At 40.6% G+C, this 26,949-nt stretch overlaps 1 protein-coding gene across 2 annotated transcripts; it reads left to right on the forward strand.

Moving 5' to 3' along the window:
* On the forward strand, positions 1 to 25,750 carry sdr16c5a (short chain dehydrogenase/reductase family 16C, member 5a). 2 transcript variants are annotated; one of them, XM_041895911.1, is made up of 7 exons: positions 1 to 108; positions 14,986 to 15,317; positions 17,476 to 17,607; positions 17,858 to 17,957; positions 18,531 to 18,675; positions 20,389 to 20,514; positions 24,695 to 25,750. In XM_041895911.1, the coding sequence occupies exons 2-7, from the start codon at positions 14,997 to 14,999 to the stop codon at positions 24,789 to 24,791; spliced, it is 921 nt and encodes a 306-aa protein (XP_041751845.1). In that variant the 5' UTR covers positions 1 to 108; positions 14,986 to 14,996; the 3' UTR covers positions 24,792 to 25,750. The 2 variants fall into 2 exon arrangements, with proteins under 2 accessions (XP_041751845.1, XP_041751846.1); XM_041895912.1 differs by lacking the exon at positions 24,695 to 25,750 and adding an exon at positions 21,434 to 22,265.
* Positions 25,751 to 26,949: the final 1,199 nt, after the last annotated feature.

The raw sequence follows: 26,949 nt of genomic DNA on the forward strand, positions 1-26,949 counted from the left end.
GTGTCATGTGACATTACATCGCCAGGCTCCAGCTCAAATCTAGGAAAGTAGGCTTCACTATTCAGGCACTTGACGACAGGAAAAGCCAACCGCTAAACTACGCTGAAGGTAATGTCACTGAAGACATATTTTAACATAACGGACAAAATCCTATTTCAGTGCATGCCTTTTTTTGCTTTAATTACCGAGTGCAAAGGTCGTTAAAAGACCCGAATGTTCAGTGTTGAAAGGAAGCGATAGTTGTTACAAAATATCTGAGGTTGAAGCTGATTATTAACCAGATTTCCATCCAACCTTTATGCGAGTAAAGAACATGCCTGATGGAAACAACAAATTTGTCGGTAAACTTGACAAATGTTGACAAAACAAAATACGCTAGACAGGGTGGGATCTGTTGTGGTGGTAAAATGTATTATGCGAGAAATTACGGTGGAAACGCCTTTATGCACAAATATTGATATTGTGAGAGGAAGAGTCGAAGCGAGAGGTTTTTACTCGAAAACTAAAATCTGTCCACGAAAATAAGCCCACGAAGTGAGGAATGTTTGTATGGAGGTCAGTGTTGCTTTTGGTCAACAAAAACTTTAATTGGTCATTTGCTATGTGAGGCTTATTTGATCGAATATACGGTTTGTAATGGTTAGGTTGTTACGAATTCCCAGATATAAGTGGACGCACGTGGCATTTCGGCAACTGTGGAAATACAACTTTCTATAAATTGTGCCTGTTGTCATACAGAGATGGAGGAGTCATTAGCATGGACATTGCCATTGAGGGATTCCACCATTTTATAGTAGTCAACTGGGTGGGGACTCCTATGAGTTGGGACCAATCAGCCAATGAAGAAAAGTGACTACTTTTTAAAATGGAGATAACATGGGCAGCACTATTGAGGCTATCTCCATTTTAAAAAGTTGTCACTTTTCTTCATTGGCTGATTGGTATGATGGTTAAATATATCAAAGATTGTCTATTATATTGACAAGATAGTCAATTGAAATACATGTCCTCAAAGATGGAAGGCAGGCGAGAACAGGTTGGACCATTCTAGACAATGTGAAGGCAGACATGTGTGTGAAAAACAGGCCATATAGATAGATAGATAGATAGATAGATAGATAGATACAGACATTATAGCGTCTGTGACAGCATGGGCAGCACTATTGAGGCTGTCACAGACGCTATAATGGCACAGCTACAAAGATGAGTCATCTATATATCTCTCTAGCTATATGGCCTGTTGTTCACACACATCTGCCCTCACATTGTCTAGAATGGTCTCGCCTGCCTTCCATCTTTGAGGACATCTATTTCAATTGACTATCTTGTCAATATAATAGACAATCTTTGATATATTTAACCATCATATTAAACTCTCCAGATAATTTTCCATCAGTGGATGTCGATTTAACTTGTTTTGACTGCTATGATTACGCAATAAGGCCTGATGAGGTGTGGTATATGGCCAATACCACAAACCCCTGAGGTGCCTTATTGCTATTATAAACTGGTTACCAACATAATTAGAACATTAAAAAGTATGTTTTTGTCATTCCTGTGGTACATGTCCAATATACCATGGCTTTCAACCAATCAGCATTCAGGGCTCAAACCACCCAGTTTATCATTGTAAATAAATCCTGTTTGCGGATGTGCATAACTACAGACAAAATCCGACAGGAGAGTTTGCGTGATGAAAGTTGAAAAGAGGATTTCAAAATCTCTGTGCAAGAAACACTTGGACGAAATTCAAAAAACGAATGTTAGGCAATCTTCTGGCAATTGTGCTGTTATGTGCCAGATGTTAAGACTACAAACTGTTATAAATGGCCTATTTGCGAGAATGAGTTATTTCAATAGGCATAGGATACTGACTAAAATCTGGGTTTATAATTGCAATTCAACTCTGCCATGGTTTGCTGAGCTAGATGCCGGTAGCCTATAGCCCCTGATAGGCCAACATCTAATTTAAGGTAAAAGTCCACAATGGAACTGACATTTTAAATGTGGAAAATGATACATTTGCGATAGAGCTGTGACCATGATCACAGTTGATAACTTCCAATTTAATGAATAAACATGGCCATTAATAATTGCATAAGGCTACAACAACAAACTGAATTATAGGCTATTTATTAAATCAGTTTGCCAGCTCCAGGTAGGCTACACAGGTGGCACAAATTGATTTGCAATGATATCGTCATTTGAATATATTTATTTTAGCAAATGGTAAGCTACAGTAGCCTGCAATGGCGTGGAAATTAATAGCCTACTTGATGACCAACAGATGCAAATGTACCTATCATTCTCCACATTCAATGTAATTTTAATTGTGGACTTTTTCCCCAATAACACAAGCACCCGAGGGAGTTCCATAACTTCCATTTCAAATTTCCATTCGCCCAGCGCTCCAGACCCCAGAACTGAGCATCAGTAAACACTTCGCTTGATATGGTTAGCCATAAGAAAGGTAGACATTTTAATGCAGTTTACTTTAAACCACCTCTTACAGAATTTATCTAAAGTCCTTTCCAATGCTTTGTTGCCATTATATCCGTTCTAGCGCGTTAATATGTTTTATGGAAAAAGGGTGTCTCCATAATGACCAATCTAAATAGCCTACCTCCAACTGGTAAAAAGTTGTCACGACATGCGCACATGCTGCTCTGGCTCTGTGACTCAGCTGTCTCTGCAGCAGCGCTCTCTCAACCAGTGCTCTCAACACACACACACACCCCTCCGGCCCTCCACCACTCACTCACTCACTCACTCACTCACTCACTCACTCACTCACTCACTCACTCACTCACTCACTCAGTAACAACCTGCTCACTGCCTGATAGTCAGCAGCAGCAGGTCACAGTGAAAAAAAAATATATATATACACTAACAGTCAAGTTTGGACACACCTACTCATTCAAGGGTTTTTCTTTATTTTTTACTATTTTTTACATTGTAGAATTATAGTGAAGACATACAGAATGAAATAACACATGGAATCATGTAGTAACCAAAAAAGTGTTAAACAAATCAAAATATTTGAGATTCTTCAAATAGCCGCCCTTTGCCTTGATGACGGCTTTGCACACTCTTGACATTCTCTCAACCAGCTTCATGAGGTAGTCACCTGGAATGCATTTCAATTGACAGGTGTGCCTTCTTAAGTTAATTTGTGGAATTTCTTTCCTTAATGCGTTTGAGCATATTATCCATATTATGGCAAGAACAGCTCAATTAAGCAAAGAGAAACAACAGTCCTTCATTACTTTAAGACATGAAGGTCAGTCAATATGGAACATTTGAAGAACTTTGAAAGTTTCTTCAAGTGCAGTTGCAAAAACCATCAAGCGCTATGATGAAACTGCCTCTCATGAGGACCGCCACAGGAATGGAAGACCCAGAGTTACCTCTGCTGCAGAGGATAAGTTCATTAGAGTTACCAGCCTGAAATTGCAGCCCAAATAAATGATTCACAGAGTTCGAGTCACAGACACATCTCAACATCAACTGTTCAGAGGGGACTGTGTGAATCAGGCCTTCATGGTCGAGTTGCTGCAAAGAAACTACTACTAAAGGACACCAATAAGAAGAAGAGACCTGCTTGGGCCAAGAAACACGAGCAATGGATATTAGACCGGTGGAAATGTGTCCTTTGGTCTGGAGTCCAAATTGGAGATTTTTGGTTCCACCCGCTGTGTCTTTGTGAGATGCGTTGTGTGGGTGAACGGATGATCTCCACATTGTATTTCCCACCGTAAAGCATGGAGGAGGTGTTCTGGTGTGGGGGTGCTTTGCTGGTGACACTGTCTGTGATTTATTTAGAATTCAAGGCACACTTAACCAGTATGGCTACCACAGCATTCTGTAGCGATACGGCACCCCATCTGGTTTGGGCTTAGTGGGACTATCATTTGTTTTTCAATAGGACAATGACCCAACATACCTCCAGGCTGTGTAAGGGCTATTTTACCAAGGAGAGTGATGGAGTGCTGCATCAGAAGACCTGGCCTCCACAATCACTCGACCTCAACCCAATTGAGATGGTTTGGGATGAGTCGGATGGCATATTATTATTATTATTATTATTATTAAAAGCAGCCACCATGTGCTAAGCGTATGTGGGAACTCCTTCAAGACTGTTGGAAAAGCATTCCAGGTGAAGCTGGTTGAGAGAATGCCAAGAGTGTGCAAAGCTGTCATCAAGGCAAAGGGTGGCTATTTGAAGAATCAAATTGTCATGAGAATTTCTATCTCTAATTCAACCTAAGCTTGAATCATTACCAGGGGTTGTAAGGCTCTGGTTATAATCATAAATGATTCAAGGTCCACAACCAGCAAGAATGATCTGTATTTTTAATCATGGAGAGCTCTGGCGCCAAAAAACATACATACAGCTTTATACCCCTTGACACACAAGGCACTTTGCTCCGCCCACCTTTAGGAGGCTTTTTTAACCCGTTTTCTCAGTCCCCTTCACCCTGGAATGTTTAGTCCCGCCCCCCTCTGTTAGTGGGTTGCCACTACATTATAACTCTAACACCGTTCACACATTTATACTATATTTGGGGTGAAATCCTTTAGTCATTATTCTTAAAATACAAATTAATCTATCACAAATATAAAATATATTTTGATTTAACACATATGGAATCATGTAGTAACCAAAAAAGTGTTATTTCATAGTTTTGATGTCTTCACTATTATAAAACAATGTAGAAAATAGTAAAAAGAAAAACCCTTGAATGAGTAGGTGTGTCCAAACTTTCAACTGGTACTGTGTGTGTGTGTATATATATATATATATATATATATATAAAAAATAAAAAATGCCATGGTGGCCGTGGTGCAATTTAGAAGTAGCCCAAAAACCCGCCATGCGCGACCAATACATTTTCACCCGCGACATCGTTTTCAAAGTAGCCCAATTTGGCGGGAAAACAACGATCATGGCAACACAGACGATGATGACATAGTGGTGGAGAGTCTACTCCAAAATAATTGATTCTTCGACTCCTTGCACGTCAACTCCCGGTGTCAAGATTCCGATAGGAATCGACTCCTAAGATTCAGTATTTTTGGAACGGTGGAGACTGATTAGTTGCCGTACCACAGCTAGAACAATGTATAAGTGTGAAGCATCCAGTTGGCGTTTCCACTCACTACCCAGTGGCCGGCAGTGGGAGAAGATGGAGCAAGATGGATTTTGGCCAAGATTATGCTAATGTTCTCATCTATGAAACATTTGATCTCAATACAGTTTTATTTTCCCAAAACTACAATCTGTTACGAACAGAGTGGAATACGTTTTGCAGATTTTGCCCTTTGCCAAAGTTGTAAAAAATAGCTTGGGTTAGTTATATTTGGCCGTACTTCTGAGAACACAAGCACTCACATCTTTAATAGAGAGGGAGAGGGGAGGGACACAGTGTAGGCAGGTTGGCCACCAGGCAGGCAGTCAGAACCGTGCACTAGGCCTATCTATCGGTAATCAAAAGCTGTATTTCGCAATGGAATGCTGCATCTCACAATTTCTTGGCTTGCAATGTCTCGCAACTTCAGTAAAGCAGGGCCTATCATTAATGAATAGGCTAGGATATTGAGATGAGCGAGATGCAACACTTCGCTCTCACATAGTCACACACAGTATCTGCGCATGTGCATGGCTTCGCTGTTCACAGCATGGTAGCCAGGGCACCAAAACAGAGGAGAAGTTGAGCCTCGAACTTCAACACTCTTAGTTGTTGTGGAAATTGACCCACTATGCTGTTTACTATCTGCATTTTCTGCATCTTCATATCGCTGAAATTACACAATTTTCTCCAGGCCTTTATAGCCTAACTAGAAAATTGGCTATAACATGGAAAATAATGTTTTGTGATAACTGCGCTGTGATTTTTATTTTGAGAGGGGGGGGACCCCAACTTCGTTTAAATGTTCACACCATGATTGACAATGATAACTGGCTAGACTAATTTACCAATCTAATCAATGTTAGGTGACATAGGCTACAGTGCCTTCAGAAAGTATTCATACCCCTTGACTTACTCCCACATTTTGTTACAGCCTGAATTAAAAATGTATTAAATAAAAAGTCTCACCCATCTACACACAATACCCCATAATGACAAAGTTAAAACGTGTTTAGACATTTTAGCAAATTCATTGAAAATGAAATGCAGATATCTCATTTACATAAGGATTCACACCCTTGAGTCAATACTTTGTAGAAGCACCTTTGGCAGCGATTACAGCTGTGAGTCTTACTGGGTAAATCTCTTAGAGCTTTAAACACCTGGATTGTGCAACATTTGCACATGATTCATTTCAAAATTCTCCAAGCTCTGTCAAATTGGTTGTTGATCATTGCTAGACAACCATTTTCAGGTCTTGCCATAGATTTTTCCTGTCGATTTAAGTCAACTGTAACTAGGCTACTCAGGAACATTTACTGTCTTCTTGGTAAGCAACTCCAGTGCAGATTTGATCTTGTGTTTTAGGTTATTGTCCTGCTGAAAGGTGAATTCATCTCCCTGTGTCTGGTGGAAAAGCAGACTGAACCAGGTTTTCCTCTAGGATTTTGCCTGTGCTTAGCTCCATTCTGTTAATTTTTTTCTTCTGATAAACTCCCCAGAACTTAACGATTACAAGCATGCCCATAACATGATGCAGCCACCACTATGCTTGAACATATGGAGAGTGGTACTCAGTAATGTTGTATTGGATTTGCCCAAAACATAACTTTGTATTTAGGACAAAGTGAATTGCTTTGCCAAATATTTTGCAATATTACTTGCTAGTGCCTTGTTGCAAACAGGATGCATGTTTTGGAATATTTGTATTCTGTACAGGCTTCCATTTCACTCTGTCAATTAGGTTAGGATTGTGGAGTAACTACACTGAACAAAAATATAAACGCAACATTTAAAGTGTTGGTTTCATGAGCATATGCACAAAAAGCTTATTTCTCTCAAATGTTGTGCACAAATTTGTTTACATCCCTGTTAGTGAGCATTTCTCCTTCGCCAAGATAATCCATCCACCTGACAGGTGTGGCATATCAAGAAGCTGATTAAACAGCATGATCATGACACAGGTGCACCTTGCCATTCTAAAATGTCCAGTTTAGTCATAACACAATGCCACAGATGTCTCAAGTTTTGAAGGAGCGTGCAATTGGCATGCTTACTGTAGGAATGTCCACCAGAACAGTTGCCAGAGAATTGAATGTTCATTTTTTTATCATAAGCCGCCTCCAACGTCATTTTAGAGAATTTGGCAGTACGTCCAACCGGCCTCACAACCGCAGACTTCGGGTATGGTGGCGTGTGGTCAAGCGGTTCACTGCTCGACTGAGGGACCGTACAATTATCTGTATGTGTGGGGTACAGAGATGAGGTAGTCATTCAGAAATCATGTTAAACACTATTAATAATAATAATGCCATTTAGCAGATGCTTTTATCCAAAGCGACTATTATTGCACAGAGTGAGTCCATTTAACTAATTATGTAACTTGTTAAGCACATTTTTACTCCTGAATATATTTAAGCTTGCCATAACAAAGGGGTTGAGTACTTGCTGACTCAAGACATTTCAGCTTTTTAATTTTGTATTAATTTGTAAAAATTTCGAAAAACAAAATTCCACTTTGACATGGGGTATTGTGTGTAGTTAAGTGACACATTTTTAATCCATTTTACATTTTGGCTGTAACACAACAAATTGTGGAAAAAGTCAAGGGGTGTGAATCCTCTCAAGGCACTGTAATTGAGTGACTGTCAGTGATAACTGTTGATGCACAGCCACATTTTAAAATTGCACCTTGTCTATTGTACTATTCTACTATTGTAACTCTCAACATAAGTTGAGACTAGGGCTGTTGCGGTGACCGTATTACCGCCACACTGGCGGTCATGAGTCATGAAGGCAGTCAAATTACACGTGACCATTTAGTCACGGTAATTAGGCTTCTCCAAGCTCTGATGCTGCTGATGGTCATTAGTAGCCTACCAAACTTGCTAACTACTCAGCACTCTGTTGTCCCTCTAATCACTCTGACATCAGTGCAAATGTTATCGAAAATCTAATAAAACACTTCATGAGAGCCCATGAGCTCATGTTGTGCAACTTTTCAATAGGCTATGCAATTGCCGAGAAAACAGAGTGATGGCCTCTACTAAAAAGAGGAGGATCCCATCAGCTTTCTATAGGCTAGGCCTACTATATTTATTTCTCAACTTTCCTAATATTAAGCACATTGCTTATCTTTACAACAGGAGTATAGCCTACCTGGCTGGCATGAAAATGAACCACGGGAAAAGCATCCTCCATTCACTATTTAAGTGCATAGATGACATTTATTTTTTCCCGCTGCCCCATTTTCGAGACGGGTGCATGATAATGGTCCATTCTAAATCAAAACAAATTTCAGACATATTATTTAGTATACAGTGGGGGAAAAAAGTATTTAGTTAGCCACCAATTGTGTAAGTTCTCCCACTTAAAAAGATGAGAGGCCTGTAATTTTCATAATAGTTACACGTCAACTATGACAGACAAAATGAGAAAAACAATTCCAGAAAATCACATTGTAGGATTTTTAATGAATTTATTTGCAAATTATGGTGGAAAATAAGTATTTGGTCAATAACAAAAGTTTCTCAATGCTTTGTTATATACCCTTTGTTGGCAATGACACAGGTCAAATGTTTTCTGTAAGTCTTCACAAGGTTTTCACACACTGTTGCTGGTATTTTGGCCCATTCCTCCATGCAGATCTCCTCTAGAGCAGTGATGTTTTGGGGCTGTCGCTGGGCAACACAGACTTTCAACTCCCTCCAAAGATTTTCTATGGGGTTGAGATCTGGAGACTGGCTAGGCCACTCCAGGACCTTGAAATGCTTCTCACGAAGCCACTCCTTCGTTGCCCGGGCGGTGTGTTTGGGATCATTGTCATGCTGAAAGACCCAGCCACGTTTCATCTTCAATGCCCTTGCTGATGGAAGGAGGTTTTCACTCAAATTCTCACGATACATGGCCCCATTCATTCTTTCCTTTACACGGATCAGTCGTCCTGGTCCCTTTGCAGAAAAACAGCCCCAAAGCATGATGTTTCCACCCCCATGCTTCACAGTAGGTATGGTGTTCTTTGGATGCAACTCAGCATTCTTTGTCCTCCAAACACGACGAGTTGAGTTTTTACCAAAAAGTAATATTTTGGTTTCATCTGACCATATGACATTCTCCCAATCCTCTTCTGGATCATCCAAATGCACTCTAGCAAACTTCAGACGGGCCTGGACATGTACTGGCTTAAGCAGGGGGACACGTCTGGCACTGCAGGATTTGAGTCCCTGGCGGCGTAGTGTGTTACTGATGGTAGGCTTTGTTACTTTGGTCCCAGCTCTCTGCAGGTCATTCACTAGGTCCCCCCGTGTGGTTCTGGGATTTTTGCTCACCGTTCTTGTGATCATTTTGACCCCATGGGGTGAGATCTTGCGTGGAGCCCCAGATCGAGGGAGATTATCTGTGGTCTTGTATGTCTTCCATTTCCTAATAATTGCTCCCACAGTTGATTTCTTCAAACCAAGCTGCTTACCTATTGCAGATTCAGTCTTCCCAGCCTGGTACAGGTCTACAATTTTGTTTCTGGTGTCCTTTGACAGCTCTTTGGTCTTGGCCATAGTGGAGTTTGGAGTGTGACTGTTTGAGGTTGTGGACAGGTGTCTTTTATACTGATAACAAGTTCAAACAGGTGCCATTAATACAGGTAACGAGTGGAGGACAGAGGAGCCTCTTAAAGAAGAAGTTACAGGTCTGTGAGAGCCAGAAATCTTGCTTGTTTGTAGGTGACCAAATACTTATTTCCCACCATAATTTGCAAATAAATTCATAAAAAATCCTACAATGTGACTTTCTGGATTTTTTTTTCTCAATTTGTCTGTCATAGTTGACATGTACCTATGATGAAAGAACTTGCACAATTGGTGGCTGACTAAATACTTTTTTCCCCCACCGTATGTAAAGACAAGATTAAATCAAGAATAGTCTGATGGGTGACAATATTAGCCTATCACTTGTGAATTATATATTATCACTTGTGAATGATGCCCAGCATAAGAAACAATGCCTTTTTTTGCGACTTTTTCGAATCATAGTCGCACACCTCATGTAGCCTAGCCCATAGGCCTATATGTTTTGATAAGGTTTGTATCACAACTAAAGTGGGCAAATAACTTCTTAAAATTAGGCACATTCATCCGCTTTACAAGGGGTGTAGAGCCTAACTGGCATACATAAGCGGTGCATGAGTTTCAAGTTTGGGGAAGTACATTTTCACCATAAAAATGCACCTTTTTATAATAAAAGCGTTACATGCATAATTGCATTTGCGGTCACTTTTGATAATGGTGTTTTCCCGCTAATGGAACATTTGCACTTATAGCCTACTGCCATGTGCGAATTGCTGCGCTTATAATGTGAAGAAATAGCCTAATAGCTTATCAACATTTTAAGCTAAACGTTCTGATCTGTTGGGTCAGCCACATTGCGTAGAAAAAGGTTTTTTGATGCTAGTGGTTGTATTAATTTGGGATCTATCGCATCCCACCGCTGTCCCAGACTATGTTTGGAATATTTATTTCTCGCACAGAATAGGTCGACTTTTGTACTATGGGGGATAGTAGATTGACATAGGCTAGTGCTTTTGCTGTTCATTAGGCCTACTCATCTTGTTGGCTGACAAAGTAAATGTGGACAGTTCTTCCAATTATCTTCAATATGCACCTCGGAATTGGACAAGGACGCGCGCAGTTGTGTCCCGATGTGTCTGTCTTCACTTGTAGCCTGTGAGAAAGATCTGATCACATGAGTGAGTGGCGCTTCGGAGCACGCAGCACTCCGGGCTAAGGGCCACTAGCCGCAAAAGGCATGGATTTTTTTGGGGTGCATTATGGCCACACAAAGGGGGATGCCGCCATGAAATTCGAGGCATTATCAAGCGCTTGTCAAATTGTGAATGAGATACTTATGAAGTGTGTACAGCCTGCGCAAAAAAAACAAAGCAGAGCTCATGCCTTTCAAGCTACTTTTTTCAAATCAATCAATCAAATGTATTTATAAAGCCCTTTTTACATCAGCAGATGTCAAAGTGCCTATACAGAAACCCAGCCTAAAACCCCAAACAGCAACAATGCAAATGTAGAAGCATGGTGGCTAGGAAAAACTCCCTAGAAAGGCAGAAACCTAGGAAGAAACTTAGAGGAACCAGGCTCTAAGGGGTGGCTGTTCCGGGTGGAGATTATAACAGTACATGGCCATTTAAGGCCAGATTTTTCTCCAAGATGTTCAAACGTTCATAGATGACCAGCAGGGTCAAATAATAATGACGGTGGTTGTAGAGGTTGCAACAGGTCAGTACATCAGGAGTAAATGTCACTTGGCTTTTAGAGGTTGAAATAGCAGGTACAGTAGAGAGTTGAAAACGGCAGGTCTGGGACAAGGTAGCACGTCCGGTGAACAGGTCAGGGTTCCATAGCCGCAGGCAGAAGAGTTGAAACTGGAGCAGCAGCACGAACAGGTGGACTGGGGACTGCAAGGAGTCATCAGGCCAGGTAGTCCTGAGGCATGGTCCTAAGGCTCAGGTCTTCTGGGAGGGGAGGGAGAGGGAGAGAAATTAGAGGGAACGTACTTAAATTCACACAGGGCACCGGATAAGACAGGAGAATAACACCAAATTTAACAGACTGACCCTAGCCCCCCGGCACATAGACTATTGCAGCATAGATACTGGAGGCTGAGAGAAGGGAGGTCGGGAGACACTGTGGCCCTGTCCGACGATACCCCCGGACAGCGCCAACCAGGCAGGTAGCTTAGTGGTTAAGAGCGTTGTACCAGTAACCGAAAGGTCGCTGGTTCTAATACCCGAGCCGACTAGGTGAAAAATCTGATGTGCCTTTGAGCAAGGCACTTAACCCTAATTGCTCCTGTAAGTCGCTCTGGATAAGAGTGTCTGCTAAATGACCAATTTATTTATTTTATATAACCCCACCCACTTTGCCAAAACACAGACCACCAGAGGGATATCAACAGACCACCAACCTACTACCCTGAGACAAGGCTGAGTATAGCCCACGAAATCATCATTAGAGTCACATGATGCAGCCTTACAATGTTTTAAAAAATCAAAACATATAGCCCAACGTTTGTAGAACAACTAAAGTTACATTAATAACTCTAAATTAAGCATATAGGAATACCTATTTCTTTGTTAACTGCTCAACACAGAATAGCCGCATGTGCGCACTCCCTCAAATCATTTGGAGAAAATATCCTTTCTATTTTATTCAGCTTTGTTCAATTGTATTCTTCATACTATAAAATAATGCCACGGAATTCTAAGCAAATCTTGTCTGCTAAATGAACTAGTGTAGCCCACAGCCATTTGGCATAGGCAGACAAGGACCTAAGATAAGGAAAACTCAGAGTATGCTATTCTGTTCTTCTGAAATAGACTACATTTTCTTCATATCATGCTCCTTTAGACCTGTCTGAAATAAATAATTTACATTTGTACATTTTAGTCATTTAGCAGACGCTCTTATCCAGAGCGACTTACAGTTAGTGAGTGCATACATTTTTTTATTTTATTGTGAAGGTGTAGGCTATATTACATGGGTTTATTATACTTTTTGTAGATGTTCCAAAGGTCTGCATCAGTGGCTTGTAGGCTGTGTGTGGAAGCCAGGAGATGCTAAATATGTTTGTTAATTAACGGTAAATTACCGTGAGACTGTCAGTTACTTGCTTGACAATCACCGGCTGATGAAATTGTGACCGCCACAGCCCTAGTTGAGACGCGACTGATTTCCTATTTATTATTTTATTTTTTTATTATCTGCATGCCTACAAAAGGGAGGCCGCGGGCCGCCTGTTGCCCATCCCTGATGCAGGCTATACCTGTATTGTATTTGTGCGCTATTGGCTAAAACGCACGTGCCAAGACCAGTTGGTACATTCGCTATATAACACATTTTTACAGACGAAACCATCAGTGGAGTTGAAAATGTGATGGAAACCCATTTAACTTTTTAAAAATGTTATTCGGTACATGGCAATTTAATCGCAAAAGTTATTTTTATGTGCATCACGTCATCACGCACAGTTGAATGGAAACACCCCTCTGGCATATTGTTTTTAATGTGGATTTTAGAACATTCACATTTAAATGTCGCCAATTTAATGGAAACCTCAGGCCTACGCTTGCGTCGGTAAAATCTGGATACATTTTGAAACACTGACATTTTTATATTTTGCTACTTTGTATTCGCTCTGTCCTATCATTCAGTGTAGGGCTGGGCGGTATACTGGTATTGATGCACGGACCGGTTTGGGTTTTTACTTTACCCTCTATAACGGTATTTGAATGTTTGGTTTGTTAAATGTGATACGGCATGTGTAACGTCCATTTTTATAGTTTACTTTGCTACTTCAGTCCGCTCTCTCTCAATTCAATTTCAATTTAAGGGCTTTATTGGCATGGGAAACGTGTGTTAACATAACCAAAGCAAGTGAAGTAGATAGTAAACAAAAGTGAAATAAACAAATATTAACCGTAAACATTACACTTAGAAGTTTCAAAAGAATAAAGAACATTTCAAATGTCATATTCTCTCTCTCCATGCCGCTTTCCACACAGACCTAGCCCCTGTCACTCAAGGAGCACATTTGTTGTTCCTCGACCACAAGACTCCTGCGTTCAGTCTACATGGTCAATGCAGCGCATGCAACAATGTTGATGACAACGACGCTGTTTTCACTTTGCTTCTTAATATAAATCCACTAGCGTTCTATAATTACACTATTAGTTTGTTTCTTACATCTGCCAACAGCTAGTTTGTCTTTTCTTAGCAAGTTGCCCCTAAATCTTGTTAGCCGCTAATCGCTAGCTAGCTAATAAATGTACTGAGTCAGAGCAAACGTAATTATCTATACAGCCTGATAATACCAGTGATGGTGTGTAGACCTAAATCAGCATGTTGTTTGTGCAACAGTGTCTTCTAAATCAGAGGAATATGCGAAGTAAGAATATGTTAGCTACATGAAGTAACTAAGAGAGAACATTCAATGTAGCCAAAGATTATACGGTCCCCTAGGAAACACTTTGGTTCCTACCCGTCACAATCCTCCCCGTGGCATTTTCATTCGTTGTCATGTCAAACAACACTGTATTCAAAGTGTCCACCATTATATTCTAACAATAGAATCTGAATAATCATTCAATTTCCATGATTCCAACAGTTCACCCAAGTGTTTTGCTCTAAATCGCAAGTCAAATCGTAATTGCAACATTTGGTTAAAAATAATAAGGCATAGATTGTTTGCCCATATCGTGCAGCCCTACGTCGCAGTGTGGAAATTATCTCAAATGAGTGCAGGAAATGCAGAAATGTATGAAAAAATGATTTTGGGTTTAAGTTTAATTGAACAGTATAAAACAATCAGAATGGAGAAAGACCCTTTGAAATCACTTAGAATGTATGTTTTGCACCCTAGATTCACGCACTACTCATAAAGCAAATTTAGAACTTTTTATACAGTGATATGATATTTTGGCCACATCGCCCAGCCCGAATTCAGTGCACACATGTTTGTTTACATCACCAAATGAAAATGGTGTGTTTTGCATTTGTCGTTTTTTATTTAAATGAATAGCCTAGTTGCATTTCATGCATTATATTATCAGTTGAAAGTTATCCTTTTTAGATCAAAGAATGTTGATTCTATAGGCTACAGAAATACATTTGCCAACTACAAAAGCAGAACACTAAACTGCAAAGTTTCTGGTAGGCTATAAAACGCTCCTCTGCAATAATCTATTCAATAGACAAACAAATAAGACTGCATAAAACAATTAAACCAAATCAAACGGAAGTTGGCAAACAAACAAAAACTAATTAACTTTTAATTGTGACAACTGTCTTTCCAGGGATCAGCAAAATGAATTTCCTCCTGGAAACCCTTCAAGTGATCGTAATGTCGATCTATTACAACATGGAGGCGTTTGTCCAACTGTTCATCCCACTCAAGAAGAAAAATGTCACCGGTGAAATCGTCCTCATCACTGGGGCGGGCAGCGGCATTGGCCGGCTCATGGCTGAGAAGTTTGCCCCACTGGGCGTCTCTCTGGTCTTGTGGGACATCAACCAGGAGGGCATGAAGGAGACTACAAGGCTAGTGAAGGAGAAAGGGGCGACTAGGGTCCACTACTACCTGTGTGACTGCAGTGACAAGGCCGAAGTCTACAGAGTGGCTGATCAGGTAAGCAACCTGATTCTTATAAACTAGTCTTCAATCAAGACTATACTTGGCTGAATTAGTGTTGCTGCTTTGTTGGAAAAAGCCTGCACTGACACTAGCCCTTGGTGGGTAATTCTCACCAAGCCTTATGGTCTCCTGTGATAATAAAGAGAGATTCCGGAGGGTTGAAAACGACCTTGTTATTTTTTAAAACCTCCCATTTTGGACTCGACTTGTCAATGTATGGCTCATACATGCGTAATAAACTATCTACATTCCTCCCCCAGCGGAAAAAGGCACAGAATCCTTAGTTTAACCTGCCATCATTTAGTGCAAGAGCTCTACGCACTCGTTTCTGTCGTGTAGTGAACATGCACACTGAAGCAAGTGGGATGAGTAGCTGCATGCGCTTGCCATTTGTTATTTTGAGAACAGCGAGAGTACATCGATCACATCCATGCATTAGAAGTTAAATCGATTAGGTCTCGGTAGAAGTGTCATTTCTCTCTTTCAATGCATTTCTCTGCAAACCAGAAAATGTTGTGCACTAAAGATATTGTAGCCACACAAATACATTTTAGAAGGTAATTGTCAACCTTATCAGCAACACTGACAACCTTTTAAAGGGATACTTCGGGATTTTGGCAATGAAGCCCTTTTTCTACTTCCCCAGAGTCAGATGAACTCGTGGATGCCATTTTTGTCTCTGTGTCCATTAGGAAGGAAGTTTGGTCATTTTGGTCATAAAGTCAGTATATTCCAAAACTGAGTTTTGTGAGATTTGTGTAACAGAGTTCATCATGACTTACACAGGGTTGGGTTTTGGTTTCGATCATGCCCACTAACACGGGATGGTAATGCCTAGGGAGAATTGTCATGCATGTGCTGATTGCTCTCTATCCAATCGTACGGCAGAACACAGACTGTGAGACATATTACGCAGCGCCCCGGACTTGTTTACATAAGATAACATGTTGCCAATGTTATGTTGAAAGAACACTTGGCCCCTAAGCCCTTTATAGAGTGGCCACTTGCTGATGTATTTGATAGTGTTCACTTGAGTCTGTCCAGTGCTTGACTTGGACTGAAATAGGAGCCGGTAGCCTACTCAGTTTGGGTGCCGGTAATGTTTTATATTTAGTTGCAGGAAATCCACTATACTTTTTCGCTAATATTCTATAAGAGGTGCAGGAACTCAAGCAGTAGAAAATGTGAGGTGCCGGTACACAGTTCTATGCCCTCCTGCCCAAGTCGAGCACTGAGTCTGCCACTGTTTTAGGCAAAATGAGAATTGAGACGATGCGCACTTACTGTACATCCCAACTGCCACTTGTCAAGATTCTAAATCCATTTGTGAGCATCTTGTGTCCTGCCGCGACCTGTTTTGTAACATGATTTGCTATGAAATTGTGCCAGACAGACGCACTCTCTGGTAATAGATAGTGAGGAAGTTGTAAAAACATAACAGCACCTTAGCACACACGCACTCGCCAGTGACTTGATAAGCTGGTTGATAAGCTGATTTTAGTTAACGTGGCTTCCCTGCTCAATGTGCCTGCAAGCTACTACTAGCTAGCTTCATTGACAAACACTGAATTTAGCTAGCTAGTGATTTCGGGCACTGATAAACGGCGTTTAGCTTGTGCTTTATTTACGATAGTTTGAAAGCTTGCTGTCCTGTGCAGCAGCAGACTAGTCTGCAGTGCACTACTAGTTTTCATGCACATTTTTGAACTCGAGAAATACTGCACCAAACCCCAATTGTGTGACTAAAACGTCCTTGACAAAAATGTCAATGAATGACAGATTTCTTGATTTATCTTAGATTAATTCTGATTTATTTTGAGGAAGTGGTATGCTATTGGCTATGTTGTTGCTACGGAGTCTCGAGTGACAAACAACACTAACTGCCAGGGTACGATAACACACCCACATCGAACCACACCCCCAAAACTGAAATCTCGTTTTTGTTAATGAGCAACAGAAAAACACATCGAGTTAAGTCGCTCTTTAAATACAACCCCCCCATCTTCAACCTGTTACCCATGTCCATAATTACACAGCAACAATGTTATATAATCCTTACCAGGATGTAGGAAACAAAAAGATGTCATGTGTGTTGAGTCAACGTGTGTTTTGAAGTAAAGAGTGTGATAAAAGTTAACACGTCTATGTTTAGGTCAAGCGAGAGGTGGGGGATGTAAGCATTCTCATAAACAACGCAGGCATCGTCACGGGCAAGAAGTTCATGGATGCACCAGACTCCCTCATTGAGAAAACCATTGAAGTTAACACCATGGCACACTTTTGGGTGAGCTAATGAGATGACTAGCTCACATCTGTTACTGTCTTGTCTGGTTTCTCTCACTTGCTGTCTTTATCAGTGCAGGAATTTAAATGTGAAAGCATTATCCTAAATCAGCCAATACGTTTATAAAAATGTGATGGCTCTAACCTCCATTGTAGGCCTATGTCCCTTGTAGCGGCAATTCCACCCATAACCATCAAATGAACACAGATCTGTGTACTGTTCTTAAGTTCTCCCGCTAATTTCTCTCTAGACATATAAAGCCTTCCTCCCAGCGATGACTGCCAACAACCACGGTCACCTGGTCAGCATTGCCAGTTCAGCTGGTCTGATTGGTGTCAATGGGCTAGCAGGTAAATCACCCAGTATGCATGTGTGCATGACTTACACCAATGTTCCTCAATACTGGACCTGGAGAGCGACAGGATGTGCAGGCTTTTGTTCCGGTCCAGCACCAAGACACCTGAAGGCTATTCAATGTTTGATGACTGGCTTAATCAGGTGTTGGTGCAGGGCAAGAACAAAAGCCTGCACAGTGAAATGCTTACTTACGGGTCCTTTTCCCAACAATGCTACACACCCTGTGGCCATTGTGCAGAACATTGCCTTTGTCTATTCTGTAAACTCTGGGCAGTACATCATGCAATCAGAGTCCTACTGTGGAGCTGATCGATACAGATGTTATCAGTCGACCTTGAATGGGGTAGAGGTTTAACTTGTTAATGTACTGTAGTTGGGTCCATAGACAGACTGGGGTAGATGGGGCTGAAAATGGTTCAAGGACAGTCCATTTCAACATTTAATTGACGTTGGCATTGCCAATGCAATTTCACAATTTAGTTTAGACAAACATTATCTTGCTGTAGAGACCATTGTTTAACCTGCTCTAGTACTGTTTGCCAATTCATGTTTCTCTCTCCTGATAGATTACTGTGCCAGTAAGTTTGCTGCTATTGGCTTTGCTGAGTCTGTGGCTCTGGAGCTGCTGGCTACGGGGAAGGATGGAGTCAAGACTACCATAGTGTGTCCATACTTCATCAATACTGGCATGTTCGATGGCTGCAATACTAAGTAAGTTATCTGCCATAAGAGGTGTTATACAGGATTTAATTTCTGACTTTAATATTGTCATGTTATTCTTAATGCTTTTATAAAGGTTTATTATCCTCCTTGCATATATTTAATAGAATTTCTCATTAAAAGTTTCTCAGATTGAATCCTGCTGAAAGGGTATGCATCCATGTAGACAAATACAATCCCTTTAAATGCCAGGGCCAGTTCTGTTTTTATGAAACTCGACGAGAGACCTTTGAAATTGAGTTGGGTTCTTTTGAAGCATGAAATTGAGGGCCTTGTCTCACCATTGACAGGGCAAAATAGATGATTGTGTTGTGGGAGGACTTAGGAAAGTGGCTGGGAGACTTCCTCTCTGAGCTGTGTGTTACTAATGCCTATTGTCACAACACACTATGTATAAAAGGTCACGCACCTAGGTCAAGTATGTGGACTGATACTCAACGTTGCTAGTCAACATTGCTAGCCCTATGGTACACTTAAGTGATAATGCCAGAGAAGCTGGTGTTTGGAGGATATATTGGCAGGGGTGTTCGTCGAGGGCCGGTAAACCGTGCTAATATATCCTCCAAACACTGGCTTCGAGGGCATTATTACTTTTATACAATGAGTTACCAACATATTCAAATAAAGATTGACATATTTTCATTAAAAACTTTAATTTGATTAATTTATTCATACTATTTTATCCGTCCACAAGATATAGTCCCGACACAAATATAGGGTTCCTACCCAAGCCGGCTGGTCGTTCGTTCTAACGGTTCGGTTGCCAGAGACGCGACCCAGTCGTTCAGTCTTTTTGTTCTGTATCTATGGACGCGACCCAGTCGTTCGTTCTAAATGTTCCATTGCCATACTGGCTGGCAACGTTCTTCTTGCTTGCTAGCTTGCTAATTACGGCTAATTTAAGTGCAGCCAGTATAACAGCAAAGTAGCTGCATTTGTGTTTGTTTAAACTGTTTTCTAGTGACATTTATTTGGATAGATCTATAACAATGAGCTAATGATGCGCAATTTCACCTGGCATAGAAAATATGCACTCTCGTCAGGACACAGTTGTTCAGAGGAGCTACCCAACAACACAGCTAACACAATCACTTCAAATTGAAGCTGGAAAGACAGCAAACTAGCTGCATTTCGTTGTAGTTGTTTCTATTGACATTTCTTTGTATATATCCATATAAATTATGCCAGCTGATTCATGACTGGCTGAGAAAAGATGCCTGTCTGTCTCATCCTGACTCCCGACATGTTCATTACTATGGGACAGCTGGAGATTTTAATATTGAAACAATGTTGCAAATGTCGGAGAGACGGACAGCAAGGTTTATACAAATCTCCGCTGTTGAAAATCAATGCTAGTCTAAAAGAAATGGGAGATAATGTCTAGATGCTTTTTATAGTGGAGATCAAGTTTATAAATTGCCTGGCTGGGCTGATAAAACAGTGGATTGCGAAGTGAGATGGAACAGAGTAAATAGGCATTTGAACGTCATAGCTTTAACCAGTGGTAACTTGTGGAATAGACACCGGCTGGAATGTGGTTTTAGCCAATCAGCATCCAGGATTTGACCCACCCGTTGTATAAAGTATCATTATCACTATCAACAACAAACATAGAAGTGTGTACTGTACACAAGAAGAAACATTACATACTATGGACTGGCTACAGTTGTGCTAGTAGGTAAATAAATGGTTTCCCCCCCACAGGTGGCCTCTCTTGTTGCCCATCCTGGATCCAGACTACGTAGCGAAGAAGATCATTGAAGCCATTTTAACTAACCAGGTCTACCTTCTGCTCCCAAAGAGCATGTATCTTATCATGGGCCTGAAGAAGTGAGTCCCTTCATTTTCTTCACTTTACACTTCATGATGGGGATAGCATGCTGGGTTTAGCTATTGGTCGCACTGCCTCAATCACTCAGAGATCTGCTGCACAAACACGCACAATAACACGGTCAGTCACGCAATTCCAATACTCAGAAATGGTTACATGCTCAAAATGCACAGTATTGTCATACCCCTGGTCACAAACTGTGTTTCCTCCACTAGTAAATGCCCAGGTAGGGTGCCCTCGGTCTAGTTCTCTAGCCTGCCTCCCTGCCAGAAGTAGTTTAGCTTCAAGTCTTTCAATTGGCATAGTCCAGATCTTCCCTAGATGTCACTTTTGCGGCTTGTTTTTACTGTTCCTGAGCCTTCAAGTCTCAGACAGGATGGTGAATTATTTACTGTAGTAAATACTGTAGTAATTGACGAGGAAGGATAGACAGACAAACATTTAAACATCTGGTTTAGTGACTAGCAGTTGTAGTGAAACCAAACCACCCCAAGCTTTAAGTCAAAGCATTTTTATACTGTTGGTGTATGTGGACCCAAGTATTTGAGCTGGGTTGCCAAGCAACAGAGCTTTAGTATTTTGTCTATGGACGAATGCATTGCCAGGCTAAACTGTGCGCACTTATGAAGCGTGTTACTTCACTACATCAGGCAGGCTGTCAGTTCAGTTATAGTTCAAAGAAACGTGTTTTACACAAATGTTATATTTTCTCACTAACATACATTCATGTATATGCGGTATCTTAAATTGACACACTGGTTGTTATTTGGGGGCACATATTAATGATCACAGGTTCTGGTTGAAAATGTCACTTCTGATCCACAATGGATGTTTATTAATCTTAGATGGTTAATGCACAAAGAGTGACTTGAGTGTTTATATAGTTGCTGACCTCCCCCCTTCACCGTGTCCTTATAGCTCCTTGAGGTGGAAGCAGGCAGCTCTCCTGGGGAAGTACCTGGGTGCCTTCGAGAACCCAGAGCACTGTGAGACAACAAGCCTAAAGCTGTACTGATCTTCACTTGAGCCCCTTGCACTCTGTTTGACCCACATTTAATCCATGCCCATTGTCAACACACTCACACACCCTCAGGCTGTGAATTGTGTTTTCTGTTCCATACGAAGCCATTGGGCATGTGCATCAGTGTCAGTGGCTACCGATAGCAAAATGTAGATTTTAAGTTTAACGGTTAATTCTGCATTTCACACTGTTAAGAGAGGGCTCCGAGGTGATTTCTGTTAGCATAACACTTACATTTTCCAACAGCTTGAGGTAAATTGTCAGCATTCAATTTTCACCAGGTGGGCATTGGAGGTATCAGGGAATTCAATCTGCATAGTGTTAGTGCATTATCACTAGTACTGAAGGTACATTCTGCCACTTATTTATTTGTGAAACAAAGACGTCACCCAAAGCCCTGTAGAAGGATTGTGCATTGATGAATTTGCAAACATTTGCATACAGATATATATTTTAGGGAACTAGTGAGAGTGAAGGAGTTTGTTTGTTTGTTTTTGACTTCTGCATTATGAAAATCTGTCAAAGCTGTTCCACTTGGGCCTAGTACCATTGTAAATAAATAAAATAAGGCATTGTGCATCAACCTGTTACAGTATGTAGAAATGCACTGCACTTGGTTGTGGTTGGGTGTGAGTATCTTCACAACTTTTTATATGGCCATGATTGTAAATCCCATCGGGTTATGTGAATACTTCAAGAATTATAATAAAAATGTGTGTTTTTGTAAGACGGGATGAGTCATCTGTTAGTCTACAATAATTCAGCAAACCCTCACTCATACCCAGTGCAAACCTAGTCAGCGCTAATAGTCGTTACAGGGGTGTATTTAGTGAGGGGAAACAACCTGATACATAGCTGGTATGATTCTCATTGTACGACAGACAATCATATTTTCTTATCTACACCATACATGTCTATCAGAACTTTTTGTAACGTTGTACCCTCCTGAACATGCCCCTAGTGATGGGGAAACAGTTTCTGTTGTAATGGCAGGGCCGCCCGGGTACACCCCAGGGCATATTGCATGGAGATCATATCAGTAAAAAATGTATGGGAAATATTTGATATCACGTTTTCTATTTCTTTTGCAAGGCTGTCAAAAGGTAATCAATTAGCTTTTTATTTGAGGATGTCAGTCATACACGTACAAGTACAATATGCCCATGGCAGGTATTTGCAGGTGTACATCTGAATAATATCACACTAGGGGCTCTATTCGGTCTATCACTGAAGCGTTACAGATTCCGCGATAAAATGTTAAGGTAATTTCCGATTGAGCCACCATATGCAGCGTTTATCGTGAATGCAGTCTCCAGTAACGCGGGAATATTTCCCTTTAAATTTCAATCATGCTGTAAAGCTGAACTTCCACGATACGGATTGAATAGTGAATGTCATATACTGTACTAGGGCATGCACCAACGAAGATACAGTTTGTACTTCAAGAGGGGAACGATGAACACTGCAGACCTGAAGGCCTGGATTTGAAATCACCCAAGTGAATCTGTGCTATTCAAATATATTCTGGTTATTCTAGTGTGCCAGCCAGTCTGTAAAGTGTTAAATCCATCCACACATGTCTAAGTAATGTCCAGCCAATGTCACATCACAACACCTTGTCTTTGGCTGTGTTTACACAGTAAGCCCAATTCTGATATTTTTTTCACTAATTGGTCTTTTGCCCAATCAGATCAGCTCTGAATAATATATTATGTGAAAAGAACTGATGTGATTGGTCAAAGGACCAATTAGTGGAAAAAAAGATCAGACTTGGGCTGCCTGTGTAAACGCAGCCTTTGTATCTCCATAAGGCTTGCAAGTACCGGTAAACACTTACCAAGCTAGCCCAAAGGCCGGCAGATGGCGATATTGATCTGGTATTGATGGTTCCATTTTACCGTCCAAACGCATTGTATGCAGCTAGCAATACACTCGTATTCCCGTGGACCGGTTCGTACATAAAACATTTTCCATTCAGGCTGCAAAGGCGTCGATTTCCTCCGTAACTAGATTTAATGGCGAGAAGGAAGAAATAAATTGGGAAAATAGGAGTACTTTCTTTGAAACACCATTTTCCACCACCAAGCTAGTGGCTAATGCTACTTCCTGTTGCACCCTGAGTTCAGCCAGGGGTAAACCACACTGCTGCAACCTGATTGGCTGAACGCGATATGCAACACCCGGGATTAGCATTCCTAGGCATTAGCCACTTTAGCATGGTGGTGGAAAATGGTGTTTCATAAAGAAAGTATGCATATATTCCCAATTTTTCCGGCCTTCTCGCCATTAAATCTAGTTAAGGAGGAAATTGATGCCTTTGCAGCAGCCTGAATGGAGAATGTTTTAGGTAGGAACATGATCCAGGAGGATACAAGTCTATTGCCAGCTGCATACAATACGTTTGGACGGTAAGATGGAAACGACTCAAAATTGCCATCTGCCGGCCTTTGGGCTGTTGCTAATGCTTTACTTATGCATTTATGCGAATTACGGATGCCAATTAGCAGTTGCTGTTATAGAAGCACCTGGTTGAGTGGGCTGCAAGACTACATTTAGCTGGAGACAACACAGATGTATTCAGACCTACACCTGATTAGGACTGCAGTTGACTATAATTATCTATAATTATTTCCATTGCTACTTTAGTTCCTTGAGGCCTTTCAGAATGAGTCGTTGGTTTCATGTCGAATACAACACAATACAGCCATGACTAATAAAGTAGACGTAATCACTCGCCACCAATTAGACTAAATGGTTAAGGCATGAAATGGCTTCTCTTATTAACATCTTAAGTAGTGCAATTATGAGGTTATTATGCCCTTTGAAATAAGTTTTGTTACTGGACCGGAAGACATTCAAACCGCGTCGATTATACCCTGAATAATTTATTGGATATTCATCAGTGTTTTCTTCTTTAATTAAGGGGTTTAATTTAGTCCTACTGTGATTACCAGTTAGCCTAACTAACATAATAGATTACTAGCCTAACTAACAGAATAGATGACTTAATGTAGTTTGTTCTAATGAAGTTCCAATTAAGTCATTTGGACTCACTTTCTATTCCAGACAATGTTTGTTGTTCTCCTAATAGGCTATAAATTGTGCATTGCAGTGATCGTTGCTAATATGTAGCTTGACTGTTGTTTTTATCACCACAGTATTTTGCCCGTCAAGCTCGGGGTTCTGCTGGGGATGTACCTGGGAGCGTTCAATTTTATGGATGCTTTCAAAGGACGCATCAAGAAGGAGGAGTAGAGAAGAGTGAAGAAAGAACAGATTAACAGCCTCTGACTCAAAGGAGATTGATAGTGCCTATCATGTTTATCTGTAGTTTTTTTTTCTCTTTTTACATGTTTTATTCTTGTTTATAATTCATTTTAGTGTATGAAGAAAAGCCTACGTACTAGTTTACTTCGGCAGACTTAGGATAAGTGTAGGCTATATTGGTAATCAAATAATTCATGTATTACCATAAAAAAAAGTTAATGGTGATATGTAACATTGTGTTTTCGTAGCATAAACATACGGTGTTAGCTCATTACATTGACATGTAAGTGTTGCTACATTTGGTAGCTATTTCACTCTTGTAACGTTCAGTGGAATACGTCCTCTTTTTTTTGGCCTGAAGATTACCTCATGCGCACACATGCACAATACACATTAGAAAAGGCTGAGCAGGTAGAGAAGCTCAGGAAACAGTGTCATGTAAAGGATCATTACCTGTGTGTACTGGACTAGTTTTGTGAAGTTAGCTAAGTCTACAGTAGCCAGATGATGGTTTACTCTATTGCCAATAGGAAAATCAATGAAGTAAAAATGCACATGCATTCACAATGACACTTTACAGAGGTGCTAGGCATAGGATCGGAAGGTTAGGATAAAATATCTTCTGTTTTGTTGGAAAATTATAAAATAGTTTGCATATACAGTATTTGTCCTCTCAACCTACCCTTTATATTTGAACGACTGAGCTGTTAATTGGTTAAAGTAAGACGTTTTCCTTTGACATTGAAGAGATTACAATGTAAGCTAATCATTTTATTTCAACCATGTGTCATGTTACATTTGTTATGTGTGTAACAATGTTGGTATATGAACATTATCAATTTTTAGACATATGTTTGTGTGAAAGCCAAATGTCATGAGACATTTATTAATAGTAAAAAGTACTTATATATTTAGCTGTAATCTTGAAAAATAAAAGTTTAATCAAAGTCTTCTGTCAGGCATTTTTTTAAATGGCTCCGGTGGTTCTGGAATGGTCACTAACAAGGGACTAAATATGGTTACTTGGTGACTGTGTGATCATAGCCCCATCTTGTGGAGAATTTAAAACCCTTTCTAATCCTGTCAATGACTTGCCTGACTAAAGGGACAGACTCTGGCTGCACAGCACTCTCGCTCGCTGTGTACCATGTCGGTCTGCGCGTCAGTCAGGCTAGTCAATGACTCCAGTTGGATTCAAACCCAGATGTCTCGAAATGCAATGGACTTCACCATTCAGCAACTGGATACATCTGGGGTAGATTTGATGTATTCATATAATGTATTAGATAATCTTTTAAACATTTGATTTAACCTCCTGACCCTTCAGTTGTTACTCAGTTTGTTGTGTCATCTGGAGAGAAGTGCAATATTGTTATCTATAGATGTGAAGTACAGTTGACTTACTGATCTTGTTTTATCATAACTGATGTGAAATAATGTTCAACTGATGCTGACCTTGGTGTAGGTTTGTATAGTCTTGTATGTAGTGTTGGTGGGATTATTTGGGACATTGCAATACTCCATTTTGTTCACTAGAGGTCACTGGGGTCATACAGAGGGGATAGACCATTCTTGGAACCCTCAGAAGCCTAGCAACCTGAAATACAGTGCAACAAAAATTATAGACTGGTACCAAACATTTTTAAATCTTGCACAGAATTGTATTCCCTAGACATTGATAGTTTAAATGCATTAATTTATGTGGGAATACTGTATTCCAGAACAGACATTTCAAAATGCAAATCAAAGCAGTGATTAAGGTTATCCACTAAGGTGCGCAATTCCAATACATCCCTTCCTTGGCTCTCTTGATGATTCTACGTGCTCGAAAGGCGCTGCATGGTCAATCCAACGTCTGCATTGGCCGTGCAGCATTTAATAATGACATGTACCGGGTTGCAGGTATGATTGCAGGATACAGTGAAAATCTTAGGCACCGAGCTCCAACATGCAGGACTAGGTGAAATAAAAGAATGAAAATGGTAATAAAAAAATAACACTATATACATCATAACTGTAGCAATGATGAATAAATAAATGTCCATTGGGGTGGAGGCAGAGTAAAGACTGTTGAGGGGGTGTGGGGGAATGACCATCGGGGGAGCAGCATGATCATTGAGGGGACCAAGTGAAATAAAAATAATAC

Source organism: Coregonus clupeaformis, chromosome 14 (genome assembly GCF_020615455.1).
Source record: "Coregonus clupeaformis isolate EN_2021a chromosome 14, ASM2061545v1, whole genome shotgun sequence".
NCBI classification, from domain to species: domain Eukaryota; kingdom Metazoa; phylum Chordata; class Actinopteri; order Salmoniformes; family Salmonidae; genus Coregonus; species Coregonus clupeaformis.